The sequence below is a fragment of the Lutjanus erythropterus genome, chromosome 8 (genome assembly GCF_056507025.1).
Source record: "Lutjanus erythropterus isolate fLutEry1 chromosome 8, fLutEry1.hap2, whole genome shotgun sequence".
NCBI classification, from domain to species: domain Eukaryota; kingdom Metazoa; phylum Chordata; class Actinopteri; order Lutjaniformes; family Lutjanidae; genus Lutjanus; species Lutjanus erythropterus.
In genome coordinates this window covers 41,935,874-41,952,159 of record NC_139324.1, presented here as the reverse complement: position 1 = coordinate 41,952,159, position 16,286 = coordinate 41,935,874, and the positions used below count along the sequence as shown (strand labels likewise).

Sequence of the window (16,286 nt, the reverse complement as noted above, 5' to 3'; positions counted from 1 at the left end):
ATGTTGCTCCTTTAAGTAGGTTCAGTATGGTTCACAAGCATAAAATATATGAAATATGACAATGTTAAAAGAAGACAGACTACCAAGTGTGTCATTATTATATAGACCTCGATACATACAGTTAAGATCACATTCTCATCCCTCAGTGTGTGATACTGAGGCAGAAGGTAAGCTTTGGCTGCAGGATCTGACATGGTCAGAAATCTGTTTTTAACATGTGATTAATGCTGTGAAACTTACTTTCAACACGTGATGAACGCAAATTTGTCAGTATCTGATCAGTTGGGAGTGAGACCGGCCTGCTCATTTTCAACAATAGCAAAGCAATTTTCATCTGGCGTGTCTCATGGTTTGTGGCTTCAAACAAATCAGCTCATGCTGGGGTGGCTGCAGGAATACAGCTAATGGTTTTGGTTGGCACAGTCGGCAGCACAGTGCAATGTTGGTGTGGTTTTAACATGAAACTGCTTTTGTTGTGTCTCTGGCCACCATCACAAATACAATCACTACCTAGTTTTTTGGCTTTAATTGGCAACAGCGCACACACAATCCAAAAACCCTTTCATGTGTTTTAAATTTGCCTTTTCACTTTGATATAACTTATTTGAACTAGTACACATTTGAATGCACATCAAAAATAAAATTGATGCGATTTAATTGATTGAGGAATTAATAAGTTTGATCCTGTTCTGGCTGATTAAGTACCTGCAGCTGTTAGATATCAGCGTGAGTTGTGTTTGCTCCATTTGAAGAAGGAATTGGCTGCACAGAATTTCACATGGGTCACACGTTCTGGGTACATCCTCCCACAGGCATCTAACAAAACAAGAAAATTTAATTTTTCTGAATTCTACACCCTAAAACTGGAACACTGGAGTCTCTGCACCGTTAAAAACTGATTGACAGTCATCTCACTTAGTCCATAAACAGGTTTTGTATTCACAAAGGGAACATAAAATCAATTCGGGCCATTCCTCCTGTTTGTGAACACATCACTCCTCTGTCACATTTTTATGGATAGATTTAGATTTATTCATACTGTATGAACAGTGACTCCATTTTTCTTCAAAGATTTTGCTCAGATCAAGCATGAAATTGCCTAGATAAACACTGCCAGTGTTTAAAGATGACTGAACCCCCTCAAAAGACAGTTCGACATTATTTATTAATATCTTTATATTTTTGTGCAATTCATTTACTCTTCAGCCTGAACTTTTATCATTGGCACTGATGCTCTTGGAGTGAAAGTAGTGTTTAATACCACTTGAGTTTTGATTGTTTGTCAGGAAAATAAATTAAATTATGGCTGCCGCACTAACGCGAGTCGAGGCCTGAAGAAGAGAAGAAGAAGCAGCAGCACTGGTGCTGGAATAGGACAGACAATAAGACATTTTGTCCCCACCACTTTCAGGTGATCCAAAGTGGCAACGTCTGTCACATCATTATTTCAATCAGGAGAGACTAAGAGTAAAAGAGAAATGGTTTACTGGCACGTGCATGATATATGAAACAGACTTTGGCAGTTAGACCCCATTGAGGTGAAACAATATGTATATATATATAAATGTTGGTGATGAAGCTGTAGTGAAGAGAACCCCCCGGGGTCTAGACACTGGTGGTGGTGGTGATGATGAGGTGCAAAGCAGAGCTGGTGAGGTGAAGTGGCTCTGGACTCCTGCTGCCTGGACCTGAAGACTGGAGGAGAGAGAGGAGGAGGAGGATCGAGGTGAACATCTTCTGCTACCTGGGTTCAATGACTGGAGGAGAGAGGGGTGGAGGAGGGTCGCGCTACTGACTGAATGACAACTGATGGAGCAAAGACAGAGGCGATTTAAAGATTTGGCAGCAGCAAATCGACTGGCTATCGCGACCGTGGCAAAACTGATTGGACAGTAAAGACGAAGGTGAACGCCCACAAACAGCTGATTGGAGGGAATAGGAGGAGAGAGACGGAGTAAAGGAAAGTTGTGAATGAAGGCAGCGTAATAGAAGGTCTTCCTGATTGAACTTACGCTGAGCTACATGTGTCTTGTGAGCATATTTTGAGAGCAGGGCAGGTTATTCTCATGCTAATCGACTGTGACACGTTCACACTTCTCACATTCTGTCATGCCACACGTTCATTTTCACACGTTCTCACTTTTCCTTTGAAATGACAGTTTTCTGGAAGACGATCCCAAGAAACCCTGTTTAGGTTTGGTTTCAACACCTTCTCCCCGACTTCAAAACTCCTTCTGAAACCACTGAGAGGAAGACGTATATGAGGGTCTGTCAGAACTGCTCAGATCTGAATTATTTAAACTTTTTAAATGAAAAATCCAGTGTTTCCCAACCCTGGACCTACACACCGCCCTACTTAGAAAGTTTCCCCTCTCCCAACACTCATCCCACTCAGCTCATCATCAAGCCTCTGCAGCAGCCTGATTCCCAGAGTTGGGAAACGGCCCGTAAGCTTAAGGGAGACCTTAAGATACAACTTAAAATGAACATAGCGCTACAAAGGCTCTGGGAAATGGGGCCCAGTCCATTTGATTCAGGTGTGTTTGAGCAGTGTGTCCCGAGAACCAGGGCTGGGAACCACTGTGGGCAGATTTAAACTGAGAAATACATGAGGGTTCATCATCAGAACTGCCTGGAACATATTTTCTTTAAAATCATGATTTATTTAAAGGCACCAGGGCTGCATGTAAAGGCAGATTTCAAACAAAAATCAAGACAGAATTTGGAGAATTTGTGTCTAAACGACAGACATGTATGTAATGTATTCCTTCAAAGACAAACTTATAATTTAAAGCAACAACAAGGAGTTTCAAACAGTCTCACTTTATCACTGATGCTTCTATGTGACTTAAGTTAACAAGACCACCTGGGAAAAGATCGGATATTTCTATATAGTTGTTCTTATGCTGCGTTCAGGACAAGGTCAAAGGTTAGAATTTTCCAGACCCAAATTTCTAACTTCTGGTGTTCCAGGTGCACATCACTCAGTAGTGCAGCCTCAAAGAAATACAACATGAGTCCTTTATGTTATGTTTTATTTTACAGCACTGAATAACATCGGCAACATATTAACATCAGTTTCCATGCAGAACAGGTTTTATCATATTATATTTTGTATTATTTCAGTGGGGCTGTTGTTCTGACATCAACAGCACTTCTTCAGGGAGTTGTGTTAAATCAGGCAGGTCCAAACTGTTCTATAAAGGTCTGCGTGGCTGCAGGTTTACATTCCAGGCTCCACTTATTTAATCAACTGATTTCAGTCTCCCAAAGAGCTGATTAGTTGACTCATGAGTGCTGTTGATTGGTTAGAACAAAAACTTGCTGCCACTCAGCTTTTATGGAATAGTTTGGACAAGTCTGGGTTAGATGGCTTTTCCCCTAGTTCACACGTAAGACTTAGAGTGGTGTTCTTTCGTACGTTTTTCTGGTAGGTGGTTAGAAATCAGAGTTGTGTGGAAGCAGCATTAATGTCTGAATAACTTGAAATCAGACAAAGTGAGCCTGTGTTTCCATTTTCACATTTTAAATTTTATTTTTAATGATATTTTGTGCGTTTTGCAGTGGAAAGGTTACCACTTTTGTCCACAGGGGCCTCCAGAATCAACAAGTTGTTTCCTAGTAACTTCTTGTAGTAGCTTTGAACATGTTTATTCCCATTAACTGAAATGGTGTATATGATGGTTGAATTCAAAATATTAAAATATATATATATATCTAACAAATTTTAACAAATCTGTCTTGCACATTGGAGATTTAGTATTTAGATTTAGTACTTTGATGCACTGTGGGTTCAGTTTTTTTACTGATAAAAATCTGTCTGGATCATTTGTGGAGGACAGTCTGAAGATGCAGAAGTATTGAGTTTGGTGTCAGTGTGGGAGGAGATATTTAGTTTAATTAGTTTTAGAGTTTTTGTAAAAAAAAAAACAGAGTGATGGACATCCAAACATTTCTGCATTTCTTCTGAGATCTACATTTTGGTGAACTTCACAGAGTGGTAATACTCACGACTGATTTTTTTTAATGAATTTACAAAGTTTTGAAGAAAAGAAATCTCTGCACACCTGAATGTGTGACATGTGTGTCAGAGGAACGTGCAACTTCAAAACAATGAGAGAAGCTCCTGCACACTATTTTGCTTTCTGCTGCCATTTTTTTTTAAATATTGATGTTTCAGTCTGACAAAACTTCATCTGGGCAGCTTCAAAGCATTTATACAAAGAGACTGCCTCAATTTTCCAATCACCCAGTCAGAGGACAGCTGAGATTGATGAGCACCTGAAGCTGCTAAATGGATCATCAGCCACATAATACCATTGAAAAAAAAAAAATCATGAAATCTTAAATATCCATATAACCTTATATATATTATATATATTTCATCTCAAGCTTCTAGATTTCCATTTTGCTATTTAAATGATATGAATGCTCACTGATGTATTGACAATTATTTTTTTTAACTTTTGTGGTGTGTTATGTTAGGTCCTGCTAAATGTGTGTGTAGTGTTTCCACAGATGGACAGAGGCTGGGTTGTTTTGTGGGAGCCTGATTTGTTTCATACTAGTGACGTGTTTGATTGTGTGAGGACTGAATTAAATCTGGAAAAACCCAAATATTCAGCGGCGCCTCTGAATGTCTCTGCTGGAACGCCTCCCTGCAGCTCCCGAAACTGCTCATTCTGCAGACAAACGTCCAAATTTCACCTCAATCGTACGAGTGCAACATACAAAAGCACCAGTTTTAAAAAGCACTGAAATCACTCACTCCAAGCCCCAAACAAAAAGCCACATTAGCCAGCAATGCAGTGATAGACAGTACATTCAAAGCTTGAGAGTACCTGAGAGTTTTCATTTTCATTTTCAAATTGAAGCTGGGGAAAAAGGACTTAAGCACAAGTCCACAGTTCTATATAGTTCAATCCACAGTTCATCAGCATTACTGGATAAACACTACTTGTCTTGCATTATTAGTGAGGGTGGTCAAAAAGGTGAATCAACTGAGTTTACTTGGGTTTAATCCTCACTACAACCCTGATTATTGCCTTTGCCTGTGTAAATCTTGGCCAGTTTAATCCCCGTACAGAAAGTTTGCATTGACATAATTATTGATCACTTTGAATCTTATTGCAGAAACCTGTTGCTGCCTGCCTCCCTGCCTATATCAACATACATATAATGTAATGATCTGCTCTGCACATTTTAAGCTAAGTGACTGGCTCATGTATGAAACATTATTTGGAAATAAATAAATTAGATTTGTAAGATTTGCTACATTCAGATATTTCTCCAATGCTTTACTCGTGTCACAATAAGGTATTGTTTTTGAGTTAAAATATCTTCATTTGGGGTCTTTTCCAAGCAAATATTGATATATGTGATTGTTTATGCATAAATCTGCATATTTGCCACATAATTAGATATTTCTCTAGTGCTTCTTTATCATGTTCACAAACAACTGATCCAGGCAGGACTGAGTTCCAAATAAAATGTATTTGCTAATGCAGATTATTTCTATTTTTGAGGGACATCGCTTCAATTAGCACATAGCAGATCGAACGGGCAGGAAGTCAGATGCAGAAAAGACAGGGAGGTCCTGTTAATTTTCAAAATAAAACACCCTGTGCAGACTTCTGATCATAAAGACAGAAAACAGAAAAGAAACTATTTAACCACGTAGGCTACTTAGTCATGGTAGAAGCACAAAGAACAAGGAAAGAGGATCTAATCAACAAAATCTGAGCAAAATCAGGCAGGCAAAATGCTCCGCTGCTGAAATGCTTCTGAAACACTGCTGGTGGGGCTCGCAGCTGTACGGAGGATGGATCAGAACCGTCACACAGACATGCCGTGTTTGGTGAAATCAACCAGTTAGTGTGTGAAACCTTTATGACCAAAAATTACTCTGAAACTGGGCCATAGTAAATTACATATTATTGTAACTAGAGGCTGGTTGGACAATGTCAAGACATTGCCAAGGATTTAAAAACAAGAAGGGCCAACAGTTTTGACTGTTAAGTATTCAGTAAAATCTGCTGCTGCTGCTGCTGCTGCTGTAAGATCGGTTATATTATGGTTGAAATTTGGTGCTTTTCACTACTGGGGGGTAAATCACATTTTCAATTTAATGGAGAAATGATTTTTTTTTATTGCTAAAAGAACAACAGAGAGAGAAGAAGAAAAAATCTACATGAAAGATAGACATGTTACATAATTCAAGGAGAAATATACAAATCCCTTACCTTCTCCTAACCTCCAAACAGTAAATTGGAGCCATAAATGGTCTATTAAATAGGTTGAATTCCTATTAAACATACCATCAATGGTGCTGCTCTGAAAAAACACACTCTGGAGCTGGAGTTCAGTGACTCATTAACATATTAACCAATTTAAGCATTCCTTCTAAAATATTAGTCATCATTTCTCAGTACTCATAAACAGACACTAACTCATTCCCTTAAGATTCGGCATAAATTTAAACTCCAATAAATGTGAAACAGACGACTGAACCGACGGGTATTAACGGGTATTTCAATTTACCATGTTTCCTTAATCTCTGATGACATGTCCTGGTCAGTTTCTGATTCAGTACAGTAAAGCTTTTACATGTTTCTTCTTTAATCTTCCATGAAGCGAGTAATCATCAACTATTTTTGGCTCCTGTAGAGTAATTTAATTTCTTCCATCCATTTAAGGGTTTCCATGGCAGCGCTCATTTTCTGTTTCATTCATTACACTGAAATTGTTTAAAGTCAAACTGAGAATTAGTTCATTATAATAGCTGATGAGTTACGTACTCAACACTCCTGAACATGAATTATAATCCAAACAAGTGGTTATTAGCTGTCATTTAGTTAATATATAGGAAAGGTCAATCTCATACTTACACATAATGCATGAAATTGCTCATTTAAATTTAGGCAGAGCTGAATTATGAAACTGAATCAGTCTCATTATCAGGATGCTTGACTGAATAATAAACTCTGACAGTCACTGACAGAGCCACTTCTAGAAGATAATTGTGGTCAGCAGTGTTGTTTTCGATGATGATGACAAAATAATTTCATTAACGCATCTTTTTTTCCATGACTAAAACGAGACTGTGATGAGCTAAACATCACCTATTTGATGAGGAAATTATGGCGAGACGTATCTGTTGTTTTCATTGACGAGAAGAGATGAGACAAAAATGTTAGTGGGTTGACTATCGGACTATCAAAATGCATTTCGTCCAACTGTACATTCAATCTGTCTGTCAAATGCTGAAGATATCAGCAATGCACCTGCATCCTGTCCTTCTTTGGTCCCGCCCACCACCGGGCACAGTGCACACCAGGCCAGTCACACACAGTTCATGGACCATTGCGGCAACGTCAGCACAAGGGCTTGGTGGGCGAAAAAGACGTGATGATTTATGGATATACTTTACTTTAATTTACTTTACTTTATGCCTTGTAGTGGGAGACAGAGGTACGCGCTGAACATGTGGCTACAAACTACGTGGCAAGAATACGACCAACCTCAAGAGGCATTTAAAGACTTAATTAAATTAAATTAAATTAAATTTGTTTATTTCAGTTGTTCTAATGATGGTGTTTTCCTCATGACTGTTTTCATAAATGTTTCATTACTGCTCCCAAAAGTAACAACAGGTTGAAATGACTAACATAGAAACATCATAGACAGGGCTTTAATAAAAGATGTCACCCTTTATGTCAGCATGTACATGATAAAAATAGCTTGAAAGTGTATTACTCTTCAGAAAAAATCCATCTTGTCATGCTCAGTCTGGTTGGCAGAGCTCATATGAGCCACTCACTGTGATTACTTTGGTTGCAAAGTCTATCAAACTAGTCAAGTTTGTTATTTCATGTTTGAAGACGTCCAAGTGTTGTGTTTGTTTCATACCATTCAAGTATGTATAACCTGACAACCTCATGTACCTCAGGAATTTATTTTTCTTGTAGTATTCTTAGTTTTAGAATATTTGCAGCTTGCCTGAGGTTAATACAAGACTGGAGTTGTATAAGCTAATGCCTCTTTACTATTCAGCAAGTACAGCATGACAGAACTGCATCTTCATGGATGGGAAAGTCTAGGCTAGTGCTATCAAACCGGTAAGGAATCTGGTTATTATACTAAAGTGTTAAGAGAGTTAACTGTTGCTTTATGAATTTTAACACAACCTGTCAACCTCAATTACAATTTCCTATATCTATTTTAAAGTCATTATTTTTTCAACTAAAATTATGACTAAAACTGGATTTAAACCCTTTTAGTTTTCGTCAACTAAAACTATCAAGGATAGAAATGACTAAAATGTGACTAAAACTAATAAGCATTTCGTCCAAAAGACTAAGACTGAAATTAAATCAAAAATGGCTGCCAAAAACAACACTGGTGGTGAGTCCCTCAAAAACGTTTGAGGTTAAAATGAGAATGAATTACTGGAGGTGGGAGTTGGACAGAGTCACAAGATGATGTTGAGATATTGACTTGTTGACACCAAACTGCTTTAAAATATGCATGTCTCAGCCACTGCAGGAAAAAAAGACAGAAAATTGCTGAACCTCCTGTCCTGCAATGCCAACGTGTCACTGCTTATTGCACCAGGGCAAAACAACAAGGCAAGTTTCAGGGCAGATTTTCAAGATGGTGTTTAAAAAGTTCATCGAGGTGTTAAAAGAAAGTACCTGAAAGGAGTTGAAGAACAGCTCACAGTACATGCGGACTTCCCAGCTCGTTCCCTCCAGTGTGTGAGGCATCCCAACAAAGATGATGTAGTGGATCCCGAACACCAGCACCAACACAAGGGTCGACTTTGCCAGTTTCCTATGAATAATAATAATAACACCTTAATAACCCTTTGCAATATTCTAAAACAAACACAAACACACAGTTATGTTGCCACCACTTCAGAGGACATTGCACTGACTTGCATTCATTTTCTAAGGATTTACCTTATCCCTACTCATAACAACTACTTGCCTAACCCTAACTTTAAAGGAATGGTTCACTCAAAACTCAAAATTTTGTAATGATCTACTCACCCTCATGCTGAATGAAGCTCAGGATTAGGTTTTTGGTCCACAAAACACTGCTGGAGTTTCACGGGAAAACAGCGCTGCAGAATCTCCCAAGCAATGTAAGTTAATGGTGACCAGTTTTTAAACTGTAAAAACAAACTTTATGCGTGCAAACTGTCGCACCACATGCACCCAGTTCAGATGGTGTGCACTCGCACATGAAAGTGGCTCCAAACTATGAACCCACAGTAAAGATTTATGCTAAAAATAAAGACATCTTTCAAGTATGTCAGGGCTTTAGGAGACTTGGATTATGCCAGACGAGCAGCATGGAGGCATTTAATGTTTTCTTTCAGTTATTAGGGCCCGAGCACCGAACCGGTGCGAGGACCCTATTGAAATCGCAAGAATTATTAGGGCCCGAGCACCGAACCGGTGCGAGGACCCTATTGGAATCGCAAGAATTATTATTATTATTATTATTATTCTCGTTCACAATCTTTAATCGCATTTTTGGGGGACTTGCCATATAGGTAGGGCCGCCAAATTTGGCGGGCGCGTCAGTCCCGGCGAAAAATTACGTATTTTAAGGGTCTCGAAAATGGGCGCGGCGAATTGGCTCAATAGCGCCATCTACAGGCGAGCCCCGACGGCATGTTTGTCCGACGTGCACGAAACTTGGAACGCAGATAGAACACATTGGGACGCACAAAAAATCCTCTTGGAGCCATGGGCTAAACCCTACAGGAAGTCGGCCATTTTGGACGGCGCGGCCGATTTTGGCGTTTCGCACGTGTCGTATTTGAACGAACTCGTCCCACACGATTCGTCGTATCGACTTCAAAATCCCTGTGTACCATCTAGACAACATTGTGATCAAAAGTTATTGAAGGTTTACGTTTTTGATAAAGGGCCTGCGCGCCAGGTGGCGGCGAATTTTGATGTCTCGCCATGAAACAGGAAATGGCTATAATTTTGGGGTACATGGTCAGATCTGCACCAAACTTCATGTGTATGATCAGTGTATGGGCCTGAATACAAATATATGAAAATATTCCATAATTGTCATAGCGCCCCCTGGTGGTGGCAGAAAATGACTTTTTCCGGGTTTTGACATGTTGCTCCAAATGCATTCATTATTTTTAGCTCAAATTTGGTGAAGATGACCTTAACAAGTGGGTAATGCTACATTTTGAAGGGCGTGGCGGTCCGGCGAAGGGTGTCGACGCTAGAGAGCGGCGAAGGACCGCGGTCCGAAAAAACGACATATTCATCAATACCTTTTGTGTGCAAGTTTGTATCAGCATGAAATTTCACGTGTGCATGACAGGTCCCGGTCTGAACGTATGTTATTAATTTCGTCGATGGGCGTGGCCAAACGGCTTGACCACGCCCTTTAAACAGCAGCCCCCCCGCCACGTTTGACCGACGTGCACGAAACTTGGTACACACGTGTATCACACCCAGACGCACAAAAAAGTCTCTTGGACCCATAGGCCAAACCCCACAGGAAGTCCGCCATTTTGCATTTCCTGTTAAGTTTGGCGTTTCACTTGTCGCGCATTTTAACAAACTCCTCTTACAGGAAGAGTCAGAACAGTGTCAAATTCGCTGGCTACCTTCTGCACTACACTGTCATCCAAACTTACTGAAAGATATTCCTCAAGTTGAAGGGCGTGGCCATAGTGGGGCGGCGAATGTTGGCGTTTCGCCATAAATTCAATTTTTTAATTTTTTGCAATAACTTCTGTATAAATGGTCCAATTTGCACCAAACTTCACATGTCTGATAATAGTCTGGCCCTGAACACACCTATATGAAAATATTCCATAATTCTCATAGCGCCCCCTGTTGGCGACAGGAAATGACATGTTTTACAGTTTGAGGTCCTGCTCCCAGCCCGTTGACCATATCACTCTGCAATCTGGTCTGAAAAGCCTTAAGACCATGATGATGCTATATCATGAAGATCAGGGCGTCTCATGAAACGGCGTGGCCCTGGCGGCATGGCGAAGGTCCATGTTTCGCCAACACACAGGAAGTTGCTATAACTGGACTGTACATGGTCAGATCTGCCTGAAACTTGACATGTTTATTAACAGTCCCAGTCTGAACATATGGTATGAGTTTCATCCATGTCCGTGGCCACATGGCTTGGCCACGCCCATTAACACGTTTCGCCAAAACACAGGAAGTGGCTTTAGCCTCCCTGTACTTGGTCAAAACTGCCTGAAATTTTACATGTTCATTAACAGTCCCAGTCTGAACATGTGGTATGAGTTTTGTCCATGGGCGTGGCCAAATGGCTTGACCACGCCCTTTGACGTGCGGCGCCGCAAATAGTGAGTTTCGCCGATGTTTACGAAAATTGGTACACATATGTAACACAGGGAGATAAACAAAAAAGTCTCTTGGACCCATAGGCTTAAGTCAACAGGAAGTCGGCAATTTTGAATTTCGTGCTCAATTTTGGCGTTTTTCACATGACCTATTTTAACTAATTCCTCTTACAAAAATGATTCAACTGTCTTCAAAACTGGCATGGAGCAACTACACAAGTGTGTGATTAAAACTTATTAAAACATTTGGTCAGTGTTAAATGCTGTGGCTGCAGCGTGGCGGCGAATTTTGGTGTTTCGCCATGAAACAGGAAATTGCTATAAGTTTAGTGTAAATTGTCTAATCTGCATCAAACTTAACATGTGTGATAATAGGCATGCCCTGAACACATCTACATAATACTGGGAGCAGGAAATGACAGTGAATTCCTTTCAAAAGTAGTTCACCTAAGAATGAAATTGCACTCAATATCCACTCATTCCTGTGCTGATGTGAGGAGGGATGAAGATCTCCAGTACACTTGTGTGCATGCATTTCCAGTCTCAGAGGCTACAGTTGACAATGAGGCTGAAAACACGGTGTAAATGCTGTCTTTTTGGGTTACATTTTACTGTCACCTCTTACAGACACTTAACTCACACCGCAGGAGCGGTACGGAGACATTTTGTGGGTTATTTGTGCGCACTTGAGGTCTTCACCCGTCCTCGCATCGGCACGGGGGTGAGTGGGTGTCGAGAGCCGTTTGGTTTTCGAGGTGGACCGTGGCTTCGGGGCGACGTCGGACGGTCGCGGCGACGCCTGGCCTCTCCGCTCCGGGGCGGGTCCGGCCATCGGGAGGCGGTGGCCGGCCCCCCCGAGTGGCGCGGGGGTGCTCGGGCCCGGTCACAGCTGCTTGCAGCTTTAATTATTAGGGGGCCAAGCCCGCGGGGACTGGGGAACGCGGATGCAAGCATACGCGTTTCCCAGTACCAGCGGTGCTGGGAACCCTATTGTAATTGTTCTGATTTTTATTATACTCCTTATTATTATTATTCTCTATTTTTATTCTTCCGCCAATAAAAGTCATGCTGCAGGCTAAACCGTGCAAGTTTGAACGATGCAAATTTGAGGGCTGGCCCACACCCCAGCACGTACCTCAGACGCAAAAAACTGCACATGTACGTCTGTAGGGGGCGCTATAACCAAGGACAACGCGTTTTGGCATATAACTCCCACACCGTATGTCGCACATTCAAAAACCTTATATCCCCATATTCCTTGAATGGAGCTGAGTCACTTTGTAATTGGCCACGCCCACTTCCGCCTAAATAATTTTTTCGCAAAATCGCGAAAACTGGCAAACCTGCTTTTTCGAACTCCTCCTAGGGATTTTGTCCGATCTGCACGAAAATTGGCACGGACACTCTTCTACTGCTCATGAGCTAAAGTTATCAAAAGATTTTTTTTGGGTTGAAAATTCCGCGAATTATTAACGAACAAATTTCCGTAGCTAGCCGTAAAAATGGAAAATGTTGCATATCTCGGTCAAAGTAAATGCTATCGACACCAAATCAGAGATCCTTGGTTGGCATGAGACTGGGAGCCTATGAGCTGAATTTGGCGAATGTTGGCCCTTAGGGGGCGCTAGAGATATGGGAAGTTTATATCTCTAGAATGGCTGCACCGATTTTTACGAAATTTGGTCCGTACGATGTAGGGCCGGTCCTGAGGCGATATCTTCAAGGGGGTCATGACAGGTCAATGTGGGCGGGGCTTATTACAAGATAAACAAAAAAAATTAATTTCTGCCAAAGTATAACACTTAGGGCTTTGAAATTTTATGGGTACATGTAGAATAGGACTCAGATCCTGCCTACCGAAAATCGTCCGTGTGCTCCGCTAGGGGGCGCTATAACGCATTTTTGCCCATGACTTCCACATTTTAAATGACACGTTGAAAAATTTTATATTGCTGTATTCCCTGAATAGCGCTGGATTTTCTGACGTAGGCCACGCCCACTTTCGCCGAAAATTCCCGTCGCTAAGTCGCCGCGTGTCCGAAACCTACTTTTTCGAACTCCTCCTACAGTTTAAGCGCCATCTGCGCCAAACTTTGCACATACGATGTCTAGATGTGTCCGATCTAAAGTTATCAAAAGAATTGTTGCACGACAAAAAATTTGCTAATAATAACCGAACGATTTCTTGGCTAGCTTAAAAAACACATGTTGTGTCATATTTCGGTCAAACTACAGTCTTTCGACTTCAAACTTAACACGGTGGTTCCAGAGGTCATCCACAGCCTCTGTGCCAAATTTGGTGCGGATCGGCCAATAGGGGGCGCTACAAACCCAAAAACATCAAGTTGCTCAGATTTGTACTAAATTCGCTATGCATGATGTGGGTTCCCTCCATTTTTGCCTATAACTTCCACATTTTAATGAGACATTGTGAAATCTTATATTGCCGTGTTCCCTGAAAACCGCTGGATTTTCTGACGTAGGTCACGCCCACTTTTGCCGAAAATTCCCGTCGCTAAGTCACCACATGTCCGAAACCTACTTTTTTGAACTCCTCCTACAGTTTAAGCGCCATCTGCGCCAAACTTTGCACATACGATGTCAAGACGTGTCTGACGAAAAGTTATCAAAAGAATTGTTGCACGCCAAAAAATGCGCTAATTATAACCGAACGATTTTTTGGCTAGCTCAAAAAACGCATGTTGTGTCATATTTAGGTCAAACTTAAGTCTTTTGACTTCAAACTTAACACGCTCGTTCCAGAGGTCATCCACAGACGCTGTGCCAAATTTGGTGCAGATCGGCCAATAGGGGGCGCTACAAACCCAAAAACATCAGGTTTCCCAAAAGTTGCTCAGAGTCGTCAAATTCGCTGTGCATGATGCGGCTTCCCTCCTGAGGCCGACCGCAAAGTTACCTAATGATTGGTCATGAATACCGCAGCTTGGACGACGGCGCGCGTCCCCGCGATCGCCCCGAGCCCCGCGTCCCTCGGGGCCCGCGTCGGCGGGTTCCGAGGGCCGCTGGGACCGGGTCGCGCGGGGAGGCTTGGCCCCCGTTCATAACTGCTTGCAGTTCTAGTTATTATTATTATTCTCGTTCACAATCTTTAATCGCATTTTTGGGGGACTTGCCATATAGGTAGGGCCGCCAAATTTGGCGGGCGCGTCAGTCCCGGCGAAAAATTACGTATTTTAAGGGTCTCGAAAATGGGCGCGGCGAATTGGCTCAATAGCGCCATCTATAGACGAGCCCCGACGGCATGTTTGTCCGACGTGCACGAAACTTGGTACGCAGATAGAACACACCGGGACGCACAAAAAATCCTCTTGGAGCCATGGGCTAAACCCTACAGGAAGTCGGCCATTTTGGACGGCGCGGCCGATTTTGGCGTTTCGCACGTGTCGTATTTGAACGAACTCGTCCCACACGATTCGTCGTATCGGCTTCAAAATCGCTGTGTACCATCTAGACAACATTGTGATCAAAAGTTATTGAAGGTTTACGTTTTTGATAAAGGGCCTGCGCGCCAGGTGGCGGCGAATTTTGATGTCTCGCCATGAAACAGGAAATGGCTATAATTTTGAGGTACATGGTCAGATCTGCACCAAACTTCATGTGTATGATCAGTGTATGGGCCTGAATGCAAATATATGAAAATATTCCATAACTGTCATAGCGCCCCCTGGTGGTGGCAGGAAATGACTTTTTCCGGGTTTTGACATGCTGCTCCAAATGCATTCATTATTTTTAGCTCAAATTTGGTGAAGATGACCTTAACAAGTGGGTAATGCTACATTTTGAAGGGCGTGGCGGTCCGGCAAAGGGTGTCGACGCTAGAGAGCGGCGAAGGACCGCGGCCCGAAAAAACGACATATTTAGCAATAACTTTTGTGGACAAGTTCACATCAGCATGAAATTTCACATGTGTGTGACAGGTCCCGGCCTGAACATATGATATTGATTTCGTCGATGGGCGTGGCCAAACGGCTTGACCACGCCCTTTAAACAGCAGCCCCCCCGCCACGTTTGACCGACGTGCACGAAACTTGGTACACATGTGTATCACACCCAGACGCACAAAAAAGTCTCTTGGACCCATAGGCTAAACCCGACAGGAAGTCGGCCATTTTGAATTTCCTGGTCATTTTGGCGTTTCACTTGTCTCGCATTTTAACGAACTCCTCCTAGAGGAAGAATCAGAACGGCGTCAAATTCGCTGGCTACCTTCTGCACTACACTGTCATCCAAAGTTACTGAAAGATATTCCTCAAATTGAAGGGCGTGGCCATAGTGGGGCGGCGAATGTTGGCGTTTCGCCATAAATGCAATTTTTTAATTTTTTGCTATAACTTCTGTATAAATAGTTCAATTTGCACCACACTTGACATGTCTGATAATAGTCCAGCCCTGAACACACCTATATGAAAATATTCCATAATTCTCATAGCGCCCCCTGTTGGCGACAGGAAATGACATGTTTTACAGTTTGAGGTCCTGATCCCAGCACGTTGACCATATCAAACTCCAATCTGGTCTGAAAAGCCTTAAGACCATGATGATGCTACATCATGAAGATCAGGACGTCTCGTGAAACGGCGTGTCCCTGGCGGCGTGGCGAAGGTCCATGTTTCGCCAACACACAGGAAGTTGCTATAACTGGACTGTACGTGCTCTGATCTGCCTGAAACTTGACATGCTTATTTAGAGTCCCGGTCTGAACATATGGTATGAGTTTCGTCCATGTCTGTGGCCAGATGGCGTGGCCACGCCCATTAACGCGTTTCGCAAAAAACACAGGAAGTGGCTTTAGCCTCCCTGTACTTGGTCAAAACTGCCTGAAACTTTTCATGATCATTAACAGTCCCCACCTGAACATGTGATATGAGTTTTGTCCATGGGTGTGGCCAAATGGCTCGAC

At 42.1% G+C, this 16,286-nt stretch overlaps 1 protein-coding gene across 1 annotated transcript in view; it reads right to left on the bottom strand.

The window, feature by feature from the left end:
- pth2ra (parathyroid hormone 2 receptor a) overlaps positions 1-16,286 on the bottom strand; it is a 105,690-nt gene that overhangs the window by 7,480 nt on the left and 81,924 nt on the right. Inside the window, exon 11 of the mRNA XM_084724196.1 lies at positions 8,694-8,832. Within this exon, the coding sequence (XP_084580322.1) occupies positions 8,694-8,832 (139 nt within the window). The remainder of the gene's footprint in view (positions 1-8,693; positions 8,833-16,286) is intronic.